General features: G+C 42.1%; 1 protein-coding gene across 2 annotated transcripts in view; it reads left to right on the top strand.

Annotated features, from left to right (window-relative positions):
* Nucleotides 1-18737, top strand: part of sf3b3 (splicing factor 3b, subunit 3) — a 48955-nt gene that overhangs the window by 21560 nt on the left and 8658 nt on the right. For both annotated transcript variants that reach the window (XM_024379352.2, XM_024379350.2), the window contains exons 13-23: nucleotides 2740-2891; nucleotides 3167-3322; nucleotides 3501-3656; nucleotides 3973-4116; nucleotides 5561-5683; nucleotides 5792-5946; nucleotides 6927-7101; nucleotides 7545-7750; nucleotides 10949-11105; nucleotides 16601-16726; nucleotides 18489-18701. In XM_024379352.2, the coding sequence (XP_024235120.1) occupies nucleotides 2740-2891; nucleotides 3167-3322; nucleotides 3501-3656; nucleotides 3973-4116; nucleotides 5561-5683; nucleotides 5792-5946; nucleotides 6927-7101; nucleotides 7545-7750; nucleotides 10949-11105; nucleotides 16601-16726; nucleotides 18489-18701 (1763 nt within the window). The remainder of the gene's footprint in view (nucleotides 1-2739; nucleotides 2892-3166; nucleotides 3323-3500; nucleotides 3657-3972; nucleotides 4117-5560; nucleotides 5684-5791; nucleotides 5947-6926; nucleotides 7102-7544; nucleotides 7751-10948; nucleotides 11106-16600; nucleotides 16727-18488; nucleotides 18702-18737) is intronic.

Raw genomic sequence — 18737 nt, 5'->3', positions numbered from 1 at the left:
CATGGTATAGTGCAGTGGCCTAGTTCCACTGCAGCTGCCTGGTAGATAGAGACCTGTTCGGGCATGGCTTCACTTTCACTCTGGCATTCATCCATTACACACAACACTTGGCTCATCCAACTGGTTAGCCTGCACAAGTCAGACATTGTAACTTCTACACACTGGGTTACAGATGTAGATTTCAAGATTGTGATGCCATGCTCTAGGTTAGTTTGGTTTTTCAAAATAAGGGTATAAGATTGATCTTCATGTACCAGATTAGGGCACATTCCTCTGAAGTCTCATGGCAGGGTTTGTTGTGCTGTTGAAGTGATGAGTTTGTCATGTCTCTTCTCTGACAGAAATATCAATGGAGAGAGTTTAAAACACCTCTGATCTCAGCATTATACATACTTTGTGAATAAATAAACTCAGAAAAAACAAATGTCCCTTTTTCAGGTCCCTGTCTTTCAAAGATAATTTGTAAAAATCAAAATAACTTCACAGATCTTCATTGTAAAGGGTTTAAACACTGTTTCCCATGCTTGTTCAATGAACCATAAACAATTAATGAACATGCACCTGTGGAATGGTCGTTAACTTCTTGTGGTATAGGGGACGCTTGCGTCCCAAGAGGGTAGCATATTTCAACCCTGCAGGCGCTACACAAAACGCAGAAATAAAATATAGACATGCCTTACCTTTGACGAGCTTCTTTTGTTGGCACTCCAATATGTCCCATAAACATCACAATTGGTCCATTTGTTCGATTAATTCTGTCCATATATATCAAAAATGTCCATTTTTTTGGCGCGTTTGATCCAGAAAAAAACAGCTTCCAAATTGCGCAACGTCACTACAAAATATTTCAAAACTTTGCCAAAACATTTCAAACTACTTTTGTAATACAACTTTAGGTATTTTTAAACGTTAATAATCGATCAAATTGAAGACTGTGTTCAATACAGGAAGACAACAAACCAAGCTACTTTTCAAGTCTCGCGCAACTCTCAACAGTGTTACGCAGTTCCTAGATGGCCGTACTTCTTCATTGCACAAATGAATAACCTCAACCAAATTCCAAAGACTGGTGACATCCAGTGGAAGCGGTAGGAACTGAAAACAAGTTCCTAAGAAATAGCGTTTTCCAATGAGAACTCACTGAACAGACAGACTTGTCTGGGTTTTGCCTGCTACATAAGTTCTGTTATACTCACAGACATGATTCAAACAGTTTTAGAAACTTCAGTGTTCTATCCAATCTACTAATAATATGCATATCTTATATTCTTGGCATGAGTAGCATGCAGTTGAAATTGGGCACGCTATTTATCCAAAAGTGAAAATGCTGCCCCCTATACCTTAAGAGGTTTTAAGACACTAACAGCTTACAGACGGTAGGCAATTAAGGTCACAGTTATGAAAACTTAGGACACTAAAGAGGTCTTTCTATTGACTCTGGAAAACACCAAAATAAAGATTCCCAGGGTCCCTGCTCATCTGCGTGAATGTGCCTTAGGCATGCTGCAAGGAGGTATGAGGACTGCAGATGTGGCCAGGGCAATATGTCCGTACTGAAAAGACGCCTAAGACAGAGCTACAGGTAGACAGGACGGACCACGTGTAAACAACACCTGCACAGGATCGGTACACCCGAGCATCACACCTGTGGGACAGGTACAGAATGGCAACAACAACGTCCTGAGTTACACCAGGAACGCACAATCCCTCCATCAGTGCTCAGACTGTCCGCAAACGGCTGAGAGAGGCTGGACTAAGGGCTTGTAGGCCTGTTGTAAGGCAGGTCCTCACTAGACATCACCGGCAACAATGTCGCTTATGGGCACAAACCCACCGTCGCTGGACCAGATGGGACTGGCAAAAAGTGCTCTTCACTGACGAGTCGCGGTTTTGTCTCACCAGGGGTGATGGTCGGTTTCGCGTTTATCATTGAAGGAATAAGTGTTACACCGAGGCCTGTACTCTGGAGCGGGATCGAGGGGGAGGGTCCGTCATGGTCTGGGGCAGTGTGTCACAGCATCATCGGACTGAGCTTGTCATTGCAGGCAATCTCAACGCTGTGCGTTACAGGGAAGGCATCCTCCTCCCTCATGCGGTACCCTTCCTGCAGGCTCATCCTGACATAACCCTCCAGCATGACAATGCCACCAGCCATACTGCTCGTTCTGTGCGTGATTTCCTGCAAGACAGGAATGTCAGTGTTCTGCCATGGCCAGCGAAGAGCCCGGATCTCAATCCCATTGAGCACGTCTGGGACCTGTTGGATCAGAGGGTGAGGGCTGGGGCAATTCCCCCCCCAGAAATGTCCGGGAACTTGCAGGTGCCTTGGTGCAAGAACTGGCAAATCTGGTGCAGTCCATGAGGAGGACATGCACTGCAGTACTTAATGCAGCTGGTGGCCACACCAGATACTGACTGTTACTTTTGATCCCCCCACCCCTTTGTTCGGGGACACATTTCATTTACGTTGGTCACATATCTGTGGAACGTGTTCAGTTTGTCTGTTGTTGAATCTTGTTATGTTCATAAAAATATTTACACATGCTGGGTTTGCCAAAAATTAACAGTTGACAGTGAGGATGTTTCTTTTTTTGTTGAGTTTAAATGTAGTTGATGATATTGATGAATTGCTTCATGTATCAGATTAACACTAACCATAGGTTTATTGAATATAAGGAAGGGTCCAGAAATCCCCTCCGTGTGAAATTCCTACTCATTGAAACACCTCTCCTCCTCTAGATGAGTTTGACGCGTACATCATTGTTTCCTTCGTCAACGCCACCCTGGTTCTGTCTATCGGTGAGACCGTAGAGGAAGTGACAGACTCTGGCTTCCTGGGGACCACCCCCACCCTCTCCTGCTCTCTGCTCGGGGAGGATGCTCTGGTGCAGGTCAGTCACCCACACTACACACGCCTCTCACAGAGGCCTGAACATGCACCTTCTGTTCTGGAGGGAATACAATGCTGATTTGGAAAGTGAAATGAAGATGAAGTGTATGACAGATTTAATATTGCTGTTGAAGTGATGAGTCTTCATGTCTGTTCTCTGACATTACAATGGAGAGAGCTTGAACACCTCTGATCTCAGCACTATTCACAAACATTAGACACCCTGGCCAGGCCCCCTCCCCAGCCCTGTGTAAACTGAATAACTCTGTTGTACAGGTGTATCCTGATGGGATCCGTCACATCCGTGCTGATAAGCGTGTGAATGAGTGGAAGACTCCAGGGAAGAAGACCATTGTGCGCTGTGCAGTCAACCAGAGGCAGGTGGTTATCGCTCTGACCGGAGGAGAGCTGGTCTACTTTGAGATGGACCCTGTGAGTATACTTTCAACCCCTGGGTGTCTATTTTCTCAGTCAAGTTCGGTCTTTGAGTTTGACCCACTTTCATCTGCTTTTTGCAAATATCCAGAAGTCTCTCCTGCTTAGTGTAAAGGTTATTTTTCTTCTGACAGTAAATGTTTATGATAACCTTCCCCTCTGTCTCTCCCCCCAGTCTGGCCAGCTGAATGAGTACACAGAGAGGAAGGAGATGTCAGCTGACGTGGTGTGTATGAGCTTGGCCAATGTCCCCCCTGGCGAGCAGCGCTCCCGTTTCCTGGCGGTGGGGCTGGTGGACAACACCGTCCGCATCATCTCACTGGACCCCTCGGTACGACTCTCACAGTACTTTGTGCAGCCCGTGCGATCTGTTTGTCCATCTGTTTAGAATGAATCTGATTCATACTGACTGCTCTGCGAGTTGGTAACAAGCACCAGATGTTCTTGGACAATTGCAAGGAAACTCTTCTAGAGCTCGTTTACTCTGCTCAAGTTTTTTTTTTTTTTTTGCAATTACAGCCAGGGTGAAAACAACTAAGTTCAAATCCAAATAACACTGTGCCATTGTGGATATTTGCCTTTTTAACATGCGTTTATCTCTCAAAGCTGTGTTTGTAGCCACTAACCCCTCTGTGTTTGTGGTGTAGGACTGTCTCCAGCCCCTCAGTATGCAGGCCCTGCCTGCCCAGCCTGAGTCTCTGTGTATAGTGGAGATGGGAGGAGTGGAGAAGGAAGATGAGCTAGGAGTGAAGGGCACTGTCGGCTTTCTCTACCTCAACATCGGACTGCAGGTAGAATACACTATGACCAAAAGCTTGACGAACATCTCATTCCAAAATAATGGTCGTCATTAATATGGACTTGGTCCCCCTTTGCTGCTGTGGCAGCCTCCCCTATTCTGAAAAGGCCTTCCGGACTTGCTTCCAATTCATCCCAAAGGTGTCCGATGGGGTTGAGGTCAGGGGTCTGTGCAGGCCAGTCCCCTTCTTCCACACCAATCCTGACAAACCATTTCTGTATGGACAATGCATGGGTGCATAGTCATGCTGAAACAGTAAAGGGCTTGTCAGAACATAAATTACAAGAGTATGTTATAATGCTGTTATTGCATCAAATGGGTGTTTTATGGAACAGAATAAGGGGTTGTTAGAATGCTCATCTGTGTGTGTTCTACTGAGGATGGCCCTCTGGGAGATTGACAATGCCTTTGGGTGATACTGCATTCCAGAGCATGAGTTAATGTTTCTGTACTGGGGTACCAGGGGGAGATGACTCCGGTGCCAGACCCTGGTCTCTACACAATGAGATACTTATAATTCACAGCAGACAGTATCTTTCATACTAATCTTAACCTTATGACCATTCCATAAATCTGTTTGTCACGTAGCCTGAAAGGGGTGAATCTTGGCAATAAAAGACCTTTGTGTTTTTGACTCGGGGCTCTGAATTGATTCGTTGACCAGCTATTATTAATGTGGAGCACTCAATCGATTCACTTTATATGTGTGTGTTGTATTGACATGCTCCCTTATTAACAAGTGAGTAAAGATTTAGTTGAAGTATAACTTTGACCTCTTGTGATAAGTTTGTCTCTCCTCATTTCATAGTAAAGAAATTAACCACCACAGGCCTTCCCCAAACTTGCAACGGTCCTGTTCTGTGAGCCTGTGTGGCCTACAAGTCAGCGGCTGAGCGGTTGTTTGTCCTAGACGTTTCCACTTCACAATAACAGTACAGTTGTTCCAGGGCAGCTCTAGCAGGGCAGAAATATCACAAACTGACTGGAAAGGTGGCATCCTATAACGTTGCCACGTTGAAAGTCACTGAGCTTTTCACTAACGCCATTCTACTGCCAATGTTTGTCTATGAATATTGCATGGCTGTGTGCTCGACTTTATACACCTGTCAGCAACAGGCCAAGCCGAATCAACTCATTTGAAGGGGTGTCCACATACTTTTGTCTGTATATTGTGTATATGTCCTCTGTGTTGAGGAAGCGTTTGAGTAGAGGGATATTGTGGTGCTGTTGAAGTGATGAGTTTTCTCATGTCTCTTTTCTGACAAATAATGGAGAGAGTTTAAAACACCTCTGATCTCAGCATACAGTATATATATACACACCTACACTGTTACTTCCTGTTTACTTCTGCCACTGTATTACTTGATATTTTGTGCTCTGTTGGAATACATACTAGAGCTTTTATTTGTGACGTTAACATGTCTGTCTTTCCTCAGAATGGTGTGTTGCTCAGGACCGTGCTGGACCCAGTGACTGGAGACCTGTCTGATACTCGTACTCGGTACTTGGGGTCGCGACCTGTGAAGCTCTTCCGCGTCAGGATGCAGGGACAGGAAGCTGTAAGTGAAATCCTATTAGTTAGTGTGTTTTTGCAGCTTTTTGGAGCTGAAACATAACATTGAGGCTGTGTGTATTTGTATCGTCTCTGACCTCTCCATCTCCTTCAGGTGTTGGCCATGTCGAGTCGCTCCTGGCTGAGTTATTCCTACCAGTCCCGATTCCATCTGACGCCCCTGTCCTATGAGACGCTGGAATATGCCTCTGGCTTCGCCTCTGAACAGTGTCCAGAGGGCATTGTGGCAATCTCTACCAACACCCTGAGGTGTACACACACACACAAACACAGAGAGAACTAAAGTAAACACATCTGCACTGAGTGTACAAAACATTAGGAAAACCTGCTCTTTCCATTACATAAACTGACCAGGTGAATCCAGGTGAAAGCTATGATCCCTTATTGATGTCACTTGTTAAATCCACTTCAATCAGTGTAGATGAGAGGAGGAGACAGGTCAAAGAAGGATATTTAAGCCTTGAGACAATTGAGACATGGATTGTGTGTGTCATTCAGAGGGTGAATGGGCAAGACAAAATATTTACGTGCCTTTGAATGGGTTATGGTAGTGGGTGCCAGGTGCACTGGTTTGTGTCAAATGCTTTACCTCCCAAAGGACATCCAGCCAACTTGACACAACTGTGGAAAGCATTGGAATCAACCAGCATCCCTGTGGAACGCTTTTGCCACCTTGTAACAATTTACAATTGTTTTTTGATAGCACTTTTCTAAAACCCGAAGAGGATTAATTTTAGCCAGGGTTTGAGGCGAGGGGTGTTATGCTGTTGACGTGATGAGTTTCATGTCTCTTTGACAGAATAATGGAGAGAGTATTAAACATCTCTGACGAATTGAGGCTGTTCTGAGGGCCAGTTTAGGGCAACTTAATATTAGGAAGGTATCCTTAATATTTTGTGTACACTCAGTGTCGATTGAGGAAATGTCTTTGACAAGGCTTGAAGGTAGAGCAGTTATGCTGTTGAAGTGATGAGTCTTCATGTCTCTTCTCTGACAAACCAATGGAGAGAGTGTAAACATCTCTGATCTCAGCAGATACACAGATCACTTTCTCTCATTCACCCTCAACCATCCTCATTTTCAATTATAACACTGATATTTAACTTATGAGGGTTATGTTCCATTTACTTTTTGAAATGTTATTTCTGTTCCCATTATGGCTGAGTTGTGGCATGGCACACCTGTTACGTGGTACACATCTTCTGACACTGCCTTTGTCTCCCTCTTAGGATTCTGGCCTTGGAGAAGCTGGGTGCTGTGTTCAACCAGGTGGCCTTCCCCCTGCAGTACACACCTCGCAAGTTTGTCATTCACCCAGAGACAAACAACCTGATACTCATAGAGACTGATCACAATGCATACACAGAGGCCACCAAGGCCCAGCGCAAGCAGCAGATGGCAGAGGTATGGTTCTGTTCTGACTGAGAGGGCTGAGGCTATGTGTTGTACACCCAGGCTGTGTAGATTGTGTGGGCTGATATTATGAAAGTGTAGATATAAGATAGGCAAAACTTCAATATAAATAATTTACAATTGTTTTTTTAAAGCACTTTTCTAAAAACCCAAAGAGGATTAATTGAAGGTAGGGTTTGAGGCGAGGGGTGTTATGCTGTTGATGTGATGAGTTTCTCATGTCTCTTCTCTGACAAAATAATGGAGAGAGCATTAAACATCTCTGATCTCAGCATATATACAGAGATTACACACACAGTGTAGATTGACACGGGGAATTAGACCAATACTTTACTTACACTTCTGTAGATATCTCTCACCCTCTCCTCCCTACTTTTCTTTCTCTCTGTTTGTAACTGACGCTGACACTACTTCTGTGTTGTTCCCTTCTATAGGAGATGGTTGAGGCAGCTGGTGAGGATGAGAGGGAGCTGGCAGCAGAGATGGCTGCTGCCTTCCTCAATGAGAACCTGCCAGAAGCCATCTTTGGGGCGCCCAAGGCCGGGTCTGGCCAGTGGGCCTCTCTGGTGCGTCTGGTCAACCCCATCCAGGGAACCACTCTGGACCTTGTCCAACTGGAGCAGAATGAGGCTGCCTTCAGGTGAGGACAGGATGGATGAATGGAAAAGAGCTCCCCGGCTTGTAGTCCTAAAAAATGAAATGAATGAATTCTGGTTCGTTCAGCCATTCCTATGGGGGAAATGAATGGGGAAAAAATTGGGTTTTTGGGATAAACGCCAAAATAAGGTCAGATCTTATATGTTTTGTTCTATGAGATAATGTTATGGCCCTATAAAATCCGCGCTGCAAAAAATCAAAGAATCACAGAATCCTGACATTTAAACAGAATTCAACAACATACATTTTTTTAATTGAAGTTAATAGGAAATCAACTTATGAGAAAATGAATTAATTAGCCCAAGTTAAACATAAGACATGAGGAAAAACTCGGGAAACCATGCAGTTTATTAGGCTACAAATGAATTAAGTTATGATGAACTTCACAGGGTGGTGAAAGTGCACAGTGTCGAGCTTGATGCTTCTTTCCAAAAAATATTGAGGGTCTTATTCTGGTGACATGATGATCAATGCTTGGCTGCGGTTTGACACAAAAAAAATATTCTTGCTCCTATCCCCGGTAATCTACTTTTGGTATTTGGTATTTTATTAGGATCCCCATTAGCTGTTGCAAAAGCAGCAGCTACTCTTCCTGGGGTTCACACAAAACATGAAACATGACACAATACAGAACATTAATAGACAACAGCTCAAGGACAGAACTACATCAAAAACAAATAAAAGGCACACGTAGCCTACATATCAATACATACACAAACTATCTAGGTCAAATAGGGGAGAGGCGTTGTGCCGTGAGGTGTTGCTTTATCTGTTTTTTGAAACCAGGTTTGCTGTTCAATTGAGCAATATGAGATGGAACGGAGTTCCGTACAATAATGGCTCTATAATACTGTACGCTTTCTTGAATTTGTTCTTGATTTGGTGATGGTGAAAAGACCCCTGGTGGCATGTCTGGTGGGGTAAGTGTATGTGTCAGAGCTGTGTGTAAGTTGTCTATGTAAACAATTTGGGATTTAACACATCGTTTCTTATAAAATAAAGATGCAGTCAGTCTTTCCTCATCTCTTAGCCAAGAGAGACTGGCATGCCTAGAATTTATTTCCGCCTTCAGATTATGAAGAGCAAGATGTGCCGCAATGAAGAGCAAGACGTGCCGCTCTGTTCTGGGCCAGCTGTAGCTTAAACTTCTTCGAGTTCGGTCTCCCTTCCACGGGACTGTTGAGCTATAGGCTAATGCGATTAGCATGTGGTTGTAAGTAACACGAAAACTTCCCAGGACATATCTTATATTGGCAGAAAGCTTAAGTTCTTGTTAATCTAACTGCACTGTCCAATTTACAGTAGCTATTACAGTGGAAGAATACCATGCTATTGTTTGGAGAGTGCACAATTTTGAACATAAAGTTATTAATAAACAAATTAGGCACATTTGGGCAGTCTTGATACAGAAATGCAATGGTTCATTGGGTCAGTCTAAAACTTTGCACATACACTGCTGCCATCTAGTGGCCAACATTTAAGCTGCACCTGGGCTGGAATAATACATTGTGTCCTTTCTCTTGCATTTCAAAGATGATGGTACAAAAAAAATACAAAAACGGTTTTCTTCCTTTGTATTATCTTTTACCAGATCTACTGTGTGTTATTCTCCTACATTCCTTTAAAATTTCCACAAACTTTAAAGTGTTTCCTTTCAAATGGTACCAATAATATGCATATCCTTGCTTCTGGGCCTGAGCTACAGGCAGTTAGATTTGGGTGTGTCATTTTAGGGAAATTTTAAATAAAAAATTAAATAAAAGGGTTTTAACTAGATCTTTCCTTGTAGCACTCGACCACACGACTGGACAATAATCAAGATATGAATAAACCCGTCATGTAGACTAGACAACCTGCACAACCTATCTGCACTGTGTCTGCCAGCTGTTGGCTTGAGCGTAGGTGCCAAGACCAGAGTGGCACATTTTCTATTTAACTGACAAAAATGCGATGAATAAGCATTGAACATTAGATTTTTATTCGGTACATGAAAACTTAAGAGAAATGATGTTTTATGGGCACTACGTCATCACACACTGATTTGTATCCACAAGAAGTCCATTTGGCAGAAATGCGGATTCTATAATATTTGCATGAAAATCACCAATTGGATGGAAACCTAGCTACTGATTCATATTTTCCTGGAACTTCCTGAAGCAGCACAGGAATGCCTGTCTCTGTGTGCTGCTGGTAGATGGAAATAATTTCCCCAAAACCTTATCAATTTAATGTTAACTACAAAATAACAGTCCATGTATTTATGTATGCCTACCTGACAGAATGTGTATTTGCATCAATCAAGTGGCAATTTATTTAGAAAACTCTGCAATCACATGAGCGCTACAGAAACGCTGCTAAGCAAACAAGGTTTCTGGCTAGTGTACACTTGCATTGAAGGATAACTGCACCCACATTTATAAATGTCTTAGATTTTCCCAGACCACCAAAGTGGACTCCTGATGTGGTTAAAGCATTGTTGTGGACTTAACATCCAATTGAGTTGTTTTTCTATTAAACAGGTGTGATTTTGAGAGCAAAAACCGGGGAGAAACAGAAACCCGGAAAAGCCAAATCGGGGGGAAAACAACAAACAGGATCAGGCAAAAAATATAACTGATTTTATAATGCCCTATAATATCAGTCAGATTACATGACCTTTATGAATTATGAAGCTATTGTGCTTTATGTGCTTGTTTTGATTTACATAAATGTTTCAAAATGTACAAGTGACGTTTGTTGATGAAGATCTTATAGAACAAAATGTATAACATCTCCTAAGCCTGTGTTTAACACAAACCTTATTTTCGGTGTTTGTCCCCCCAAAAAAAGTTCTCCATAGGCTTTGGCCATCAAGCCATAGCGGAGTTAGCCTGCGTTAGTGCCAACGTAAAGACGTTGTAGGGTCACTAGGGAGATTTTCCTGTTCAAATTACCAGCTCTTATGAAATTACACAGAGAAAATCTTAACTGTCATTTAAGGCAGGGTTTGAGGAGAGTCAAGTTGTGCTATTGAAGTGATGAATCTTCATGTCTCTTCTTGATTTAGTAATAATGGAGAGTGCTTTAAACACCTAATCTTAGCATTTAACACAGTTCACACGCAAAAGGTAGAGATTGAAACAGGGAATAATACTTATCCCTTCCCACTCTCCTACTTTGCCTTTGTGTTCTGTCCCTGCAGTGTGACTGTTTGTCGGTTTGCCAGCGGAGGTGATGACTGGTATGTGCTGGTGGGGGTGGCCCGGGACATGATCCTTAACCCCCGCTCTGTGGGAGGCGGTTTTATCTACACCTATCGGCTGGGAGGGGGAGGGGACAAACTGGAGTTTATGCACAAGGTGAGTGAGTGACAGAGGATATGACTAATCCAGTGGTTTCCTGGTCTTGTTGACCACAGCTATGTGCACAGGAATTCCCCGGCTGTTATTTCTGAATGGTCATAATTGCCATTTGAGAGTCGGAGTACTCTTTCTTGTTTCCACCCCTCCCCTTTACCCAACTCCCTGAGGGACAATGGTGACTTTGTTGACGCATTCTGACTTTCTGTCCCTTTTCCAATCTCAGCGGGTCTTATCAGTATTTTATACTTTACATTTTTTGTTTAACCATTTAACCAGGCAAGTCAACAAGGAACAAATTCTTGTTCAAAAAGGTGTGATTTTGAGAGCAAACCCCTGAAAAAAATGGAGGGAAGGGGAAACCTGGAAAAACAAAACCGAGAGAACTGAATTTGGGGTGGGGGACGGAATCGGGCAAAAAATAAAACATATTTTAAAAGGCCCTATAATATGTAACTTAACATTACCTTTTTGAATTATGAAGCCTTTGTCACGTGCCAAGCACAAGGCCTGTGATACATTTCTATCCTGCCTTCGTAATGATTTGGGTTGTCAATTAATTTTGGCCCGCTTCCATGGCCCGCCAGAACAGCTTCAATGCGCCTTGGCATAGATTCTACAAGTGGACCTAAATCATGGCAGGAAAATGCACCGGGTATGTCTATTCGGGTAGGCCGCAGTTTGGGCAGCATGCGTGTCAAATATACAGGTTGTCGCATTGTGGCCATAGACACAGAATCCAAAAGGGTTTTGTAACCTCTTACACTGGAAATGTGATTGTTAAATTGATGGAAACAATAGCAATGGATTCCTGTCCTGACTTGAATAGAAACTGACATCTAGGGTTGCAAATGGTCTGAAATTTTCAATGGGATGTTAAGCCCTGGAATTTGGAGGATTTTGCTTAAATTCATCAAAAAGTTAGCTTATAACAGTGAACCTTTTTTGTGGGATACACATAAGGCAATTCTAGGTCTTGTGGCATATTTTGGTTAAACTATCCCCAATGGAATTGCAACCCTCTGCATGCACAGTGCATTCTCCCATCACATGTACAGCTGAATCTCAAGATCTTGCACACTAATGAGATACTATTGAGCCCACACTACTACACTGTCTGAGCCAAGGACTACATGATTTCTGGTAAGTTTTGATTGCAATACTGGGTGGGGTGAATATATTTTATAACTTACGTGCTTTTTTGTTAACTACTAAATGGTAGCATACAGCAAAGTGTTTAAATCATTTCTAACTTGTTAACCATTTTTGCTGGTTAGTTTTTGCAACCATATGGGTTTTAGCTTGCTTGAGTCTGCTAACTGAGGAGTGTTAATTCACCTGGTTCCATGTTTCATTTTAAAAATGTATCTTACAAAGGAGTTGTTCAATCTAACTGCTTAACTATTTGTCTGTACATGGAATTGTTTTTGGGGTTTTACAATTTGTTTTCTAATCTTTACAGGAAAATGCCACGGGCACTATCTGATGTGTGGAGACATTTCACTGCAGCTAATGTAGAAGGAAAAGCTGTGTATATTTGCAAATACTGTGCCAAATCATATGTGAAGAATGCAGCAAAGATGCAGAATCAAATGGCCAAGTACATACATTTCCCTCAGCGCTCACAACAAGCAACCTCTGACAAAAGTCCCTCTACTTCTATTCGAGGTGAAAATGATAAATCAGACACCTTGTCGATAACAACAGCTCATAGTACTCCTGGAATTTTTTTGACTCGGAGGAATGTAGTCAGGGAAATGATTAATGTCTTGCTCGAGCTGTGTATGCATCTGGTTCAACTCTGATTCTCACAGGCAATGTCTATTGGAGAAGATTTCTGAATGTTCTTCGCCCAGCATACACCCCTCCAACCAGACATGCTTTATCTACTCATTTGCAGGCTGCGGAGTACAACAGAGTTAAAGCAAATCCTAAAGAAAGCAGACTGTATTGCTGTCATCTCTGATGGGTGGTAGGATGTTCGTGGGCAAGGAATAATGAACTACATCATCTCCACGCCTCAACCAGTATTCTACAAGAGTACAGCCACGGGACAACCGACACATCGGTCTCTACATTACAGAAGAGCTGAAGGCAGTCATCAATGATCTTGGTCCACAGAAGAATTTGCACTGGTGACAGACAATGCTATGAACATGAAGGCTGCTTGGTCTAAAGTGGAGGAGTCCTATCCTCATGTCACACCCATTGGCTGTGCTGCTCATGCATTGAATCTGCTACTCAAGGACATCATGGCACTACAAGCGAGCCAAGGAAATTGTTAGGTATGTGAAGTTATAGCAGCAATCTACCTCACCAAGCAAAGTGAGAAGAATAAGAGCACCACATTGAAGCTGCCCAGCAACACCCTTTGGGGTGGTGTTATCATGTTTGACAGTCTCATGGAGGGAAAGGAGTCTCTCAAAGAAATGGCCATATCACAGTCTGCCGATATGCACAGCCATCAAGAGAATCTCCTGGATTATGTATTTTGGGAGAGAGTGGTAAGCAGCATGAAACCAATAGCAGTAGCCATTGCACGGATTGAGGGAGACAATGCCATCCTGTCTGATGTTCAGGCTCTGCTTGTAGATGTAAGACAAGTAATCCGTACTGCCCTGCCCACTTCACTGTTGTTCCAAGCAGAGGAAAATGCAGTTCTGAAATGCTTCAAAAGCGTGAAGACTTCTGCCTGAAGCCCATACACGCCGCAGCGTACATGTCGGACCCCAAGTATACTGCCAAGAGCATCCTGTTTGGTGCAGAGATCAATAAGGCCTATTGTGTCATCATTACCATGTCTCTCCACCTTGGCCTGGATAAGGGAAAGGTTCTTGGCAGTCTGGCAAAGTACACTTCCAAGCAAGGGCTTTGGGATGGAGATGCAATATTGCAGTCATGCCAACATATCTCATCAGCCACTTTGTGGATCTGATACTCTTTCCCCTGTTGCCTCCATCATCCTCCAATTCCCACCAACATCAGCCTCCTCAGAGCGCAACTGGTCCTTGTTTGGGAACACATACACCAAAGCACGTAACAGGCTGACCAATACAAGGGTTGACAAATTGGTGACCATCTGTGCAAATGTGAGGCTTTTTGAGGCTCAACAACAAGCCATTCTCAACTAGGTTGGAAAGTGACAGTGAAGATGAGGCCTCAGAGTCTGATGTTCAAGCGGAGGACATTGAGGAGGTCCAGGGAGAAGACATGGAAGCCTGAGAGAAAGACAACCAAAGCTTTAATTTCTGGACTATAATTTTACAGATAAATGTTTTTAGGAGATGCGATGGATCATTCAATATTCCCTTTTGTTGTTCGCTGAAATCATCCCATGTGATGAGTCAACTCATTTAATTCAAGTTCAATTCTATTGGAAGGATTTAATCATTTGTAATTATGTCTACTTATGATAAGGTAAAATGTTTGTTTCTGTCCCCATATGATATGGTAAATATATCCAATGCAAAAACCATTTAAATTGTATTAATATTAATTTGCATATATTTCCGTGAATTACCATATATTCCCATTAATTCAGATGGAAAGTTTCCACCTCTTGAGTATTCCCCAAAATGTGCAACCCTACTGCTATCTATCTATGGATTATATTTCTAATGTTGGTTGCGGCTGTCGGTTTATCCTTGTGCAAATTTAAAAAATACAATCTTGGGAAAAACGTACAGTTGAAAGCAAATTCCTACTGCTGAAAATAGAAGACTTATCCGTCTGTAGAACCAATGAAAACAATTTTTAGCTAACCGCAGCACTGTTTTTCAAAGTACGTCATCTTGGGATAGTCTGTTGCCACGACTAGCGCTTCGGCCATCACCGTGAGTAGCCTATGGCGTCATCATTAGGTCAGTGTGTGCCACTTGAAATTGTATTTAGTAGCCTACTGTAGCTTATTATTTATATATATATATATATATGACACGACACGCACACACAGTGGGGCAAAAAAGTATTTAGTCAGCCACCAATTGTGCAAGTTCTCCCACTTAAAAAGATGAGGCCTGTAATTTTCATCATAGGTACACTTCAACTATGACAGACAAAATAAGAAAAAGAAATCCAGAAAATCACTTTGTAGGATTTTTAATGAATTTATTTGCAAATTATGGTGGAATATATTAAATGTAAATTAAATGTAATCTAGTTACTAGATAAAGGATTTACAAGCAGGTATAAATTGACAGCTGAGTCATCTATTTTATGAAACTACAGCCGGATGCGCTGCTATTGTGTGTCCCGTTTACCGCACGCAGCGGAGGGAAATTGTACTGACCCATACCACAGTCCTCGCTAGGCTATTAAAGTTTGCTGCCTGGCTTCTATTTTTAAAGCTTGACAACGAATTTCAAAAAAACAAAACCTGCAACAAAACACCATGCGGAGGAGAAACAAGCATGCCTATTACAGCAACATTTGAGCAGTAGCCTAGGCTGGCTACTCAACTATAAGACATTTGAAGTGCACCATACAGCAATGCTGATTTCAACCGCACCGGTGATTCATGCAGAGCAAAACAAATATTAATGTTACAACAACCTATCTACGTCTACTTTTTTTTGCAGCATATTATGCACATTTTCAAGCATAGCAGCAAAGGCTGGACCAATATTATTGATCTATTTTGTTTTTATGTTTAATGCTATGTACATCAAGGGCCATATTATTTCTATTAAAACTACGAATTTGTGGTCTTTTCAGTATGGCCCTTGCACTGGTTGAGTTTGACACCCCTGAGTTATGTGCTTGTTTTGATTAAATAAATGCTTCAAAATTCACAAATTAGCTGATAAAGATTCTCATGGAACAAAATATGTATTAGATCTCTTAAGCCTGTGTTTACCACAGACATTATTTTCGGGATGGTCATAATTGCCCTTTGAGAGTCAGAGTACCATCATTCTTACCCTCCTTTACCCAACTCCCTGAGGGACAATGGTGACTCTGTTGGAGCCGGCTGCCCTTTTCCAGTCTGTGGGTCTTATCGGTATTCTAGAGTCTAAGGAATTCTTATTTACAGTGTTGGCCTGGCAAGAGGCAAAATGTTGTGCTAAAGAGAGGATACTTAAAATGGCCTTATACATAAGAATGTTTGCGCCTGCGTTTTGCTAGTGATGTCCACCCGACAACACTGTTGATCACAATGGTGAGTTGGACATTTCTGATTGTTGACAAAACGAAAGGCTGCATGATACAGAGTTAAGAGCCTTCAGTGTAGAGCAACACAGAGAGAAAAGTACAACAAATCACCTATTTTCTGTCAGGAAGGAAAAAACAGCTTTGTGCCGGTAATAAAACCCAATGCGCAGCTTGAGTTCCCTGACAAGGTTCTCTAGATGTGTGGTGAAGCTCAACTTCTCATCCACCCAAACTCAAAGAAATGTATATGCTTTGACATGCTCTACAGAATGTCCTTTCAGGGTAGTATGTTACTGACCTTTATGATCAATTGTTGACATGGTAAAGGAATGTTGTTTTGACAGACTCCAGTGGAGGACGTTCCTCTGGCAATCGCTCCGTTCCAGGGCCGTGTGCTGGTGGGCGTTGGCAAACTGCTGCGCATCTATGACCTGGGCAAGAAGAAGCTGCTCCGGAAGTGTGAGAACAAGGTGAGACGGGAGCTTGACGTTACAAACAAACACAAGGATGTATAAAAAACTATTGACTCTACTGTGTAAACACAAGACCAGACGGCAGTGTGGTAAGTGGCTGGTTAGGAAGGCTAACAAGCTCTCAGACCAGGAAGTGTCAAAGGGTCAGATTGATGCTCCTTGCGACTGTCTTTTGTAATTGCACCACTTTACTTTCTCTGTTGTTACAAAGTGGGATTCAATAATTGATCGATATAATTGTAATTTTTTTTGTCAACGATCTAGACAAAATACTCTGTCAAAGTGCTCTCAATTCACTGGTATTTATCAATGTTTTTATCAATTGTAGGGCTGTAGCCACAGAATTCTCGTAGTTTTCAACCATCAATCACAACCTTTTCAGCTGGCAAAATACAGCCAATGGCGCACATGCCGCCTCTTGTCACAGCTGCTTCAACAAACTGCGTCAATCACTCCCACACAGCTAGCAAGCTAGCACTCGTCATGGAAATGGGGATGGCTGGATGTACATTTGGACCAATCCCTGTCAACCCATACATTAAAACATGGCTATGAAGCTCTACTTTGTAACCTGCTATGTTTATTTATTTATTTTTCTCTGATTTAAATATTCTTTGATGTAGCCAAAATAAAAAACGGCTGTCGCAAAGAGTTGGAAGTGCTTAGCACGGCACTTGCTTTACATTTGCAATCATGTCATGTACAGTTTATAACTTAAAATATTTGTGTTTTTAGACATTGGTAACAACTGCCATATTAATGTTTTTAAAATGATTTATGACATTGACATTTAGTGAATTTATTTATGTCCATTTATGATGGTATTTGATGTTTCTGAATATTAATAGTTCTAAACATGCTTTGAGTAGTGCAAATTAATGGTAAGTTGTTTTAATGGGCTTTCTTCATTTTGATTGCTTTATACTTTTCAACTAAACTTCACTTTCAGTTTTTATCCTATTATTTTAGGTTGACGTAGTCTTGTAGAACATTGAATATAAATCCTCCTTTGTAACCACAAACACTGGTACTCGACCAGTGGTTACCATTTGCATAGTTAATTAATTCCAACATGAACTTCAAGAAATGTAATCAATTAATTTCCTGCAGTAGTTTATCATGTATACTGTCACATTTCTTTTGACTTAGTACGCCTCTTATTTCTTTCTTTATGAGACTAATCATTCTATTTGACCTCTATTAAATTTCAGTTTTTACTTTCGCAACGTGACGGCAGTATGCCGTTTTCCAGGGGTCTCTACTCCCGAAGTTGTTGACTTGTTCTTGCAAGTTTGCTAGTCATTCTCAGCTGAAGAGCAGTTTCTTACTGCTGATTTAAAATGGATGATTGCTATATATTCTTTGAATCATTAGTGAATTATTTAATGGAACAAATCATCTATCCGCAGCATTGTTTGGATAGATACCGGTGTGTATATAGTAAAAATACAATTTGCCACCCAGCCTAGTTTAAGACTGAACTAAAATACTTCAGGTTCAGGTCTCAAAGGAATCAAGTTAACCACTGTAGAATTGTTAGCGATCTAAGTGCAGTAATCATGTTCGGGAGAAGATTTATTTGTAAGAATCACCTTCCAAAATCAAAGATAAAAGGCCACAGCATCATCCATCCGTTGTACCAAAGGACAATTTACCACTGTCCACCTCTTGTTTAGGTTCCAGACCTTCCAAATTAAATCCATATGGCAGTCCATTGAGGACAGAGGTGTTCAGTTGATGTCATCTGTCTCGTTTGCAGCATGTGCCCAACCTGGTGACTGGTATCCACACCATCGGTCAGCGGGTCATAGTGACTGATGTACAGGAGAGTCTGTTCTGGGTGCGCTACAAGCGTAACGAGAATCAGCTGATCATCTTCGCTGACGACACCCACCCTCGCTGGGTCACCACTGCCTGCCTGCTGGACTACGACACCATGGCTTCAGCCGACAAGTTTGGCAACATCAGCATTGTATGTGGTCGCTCTTATTGTTCCTTTCTGTCAAAG

This window comes from Oncorhynchus tshawytscha, linkage group LG19 (assembly GCF_018296145.1).
Source record: "Oncorhynchus tshawytscha isolate Ot180627B linkage group LG19, Otsh_v2.0, whole genome shotgun sequence".
In the NCBI taxonomy this organism is placed as follows: domain Eukaryota; kingdom Metazoa; phylum Chordata; class Actinopteri; order Salmoniformes; family Salmonidae; genus Oncorhynchus; species Oncorhynchus tshawytscha.
Note: the sequence above shows the minus strand (reverse complement) of the source record. Positions and strands in the feature narration are given on the sequence as shown.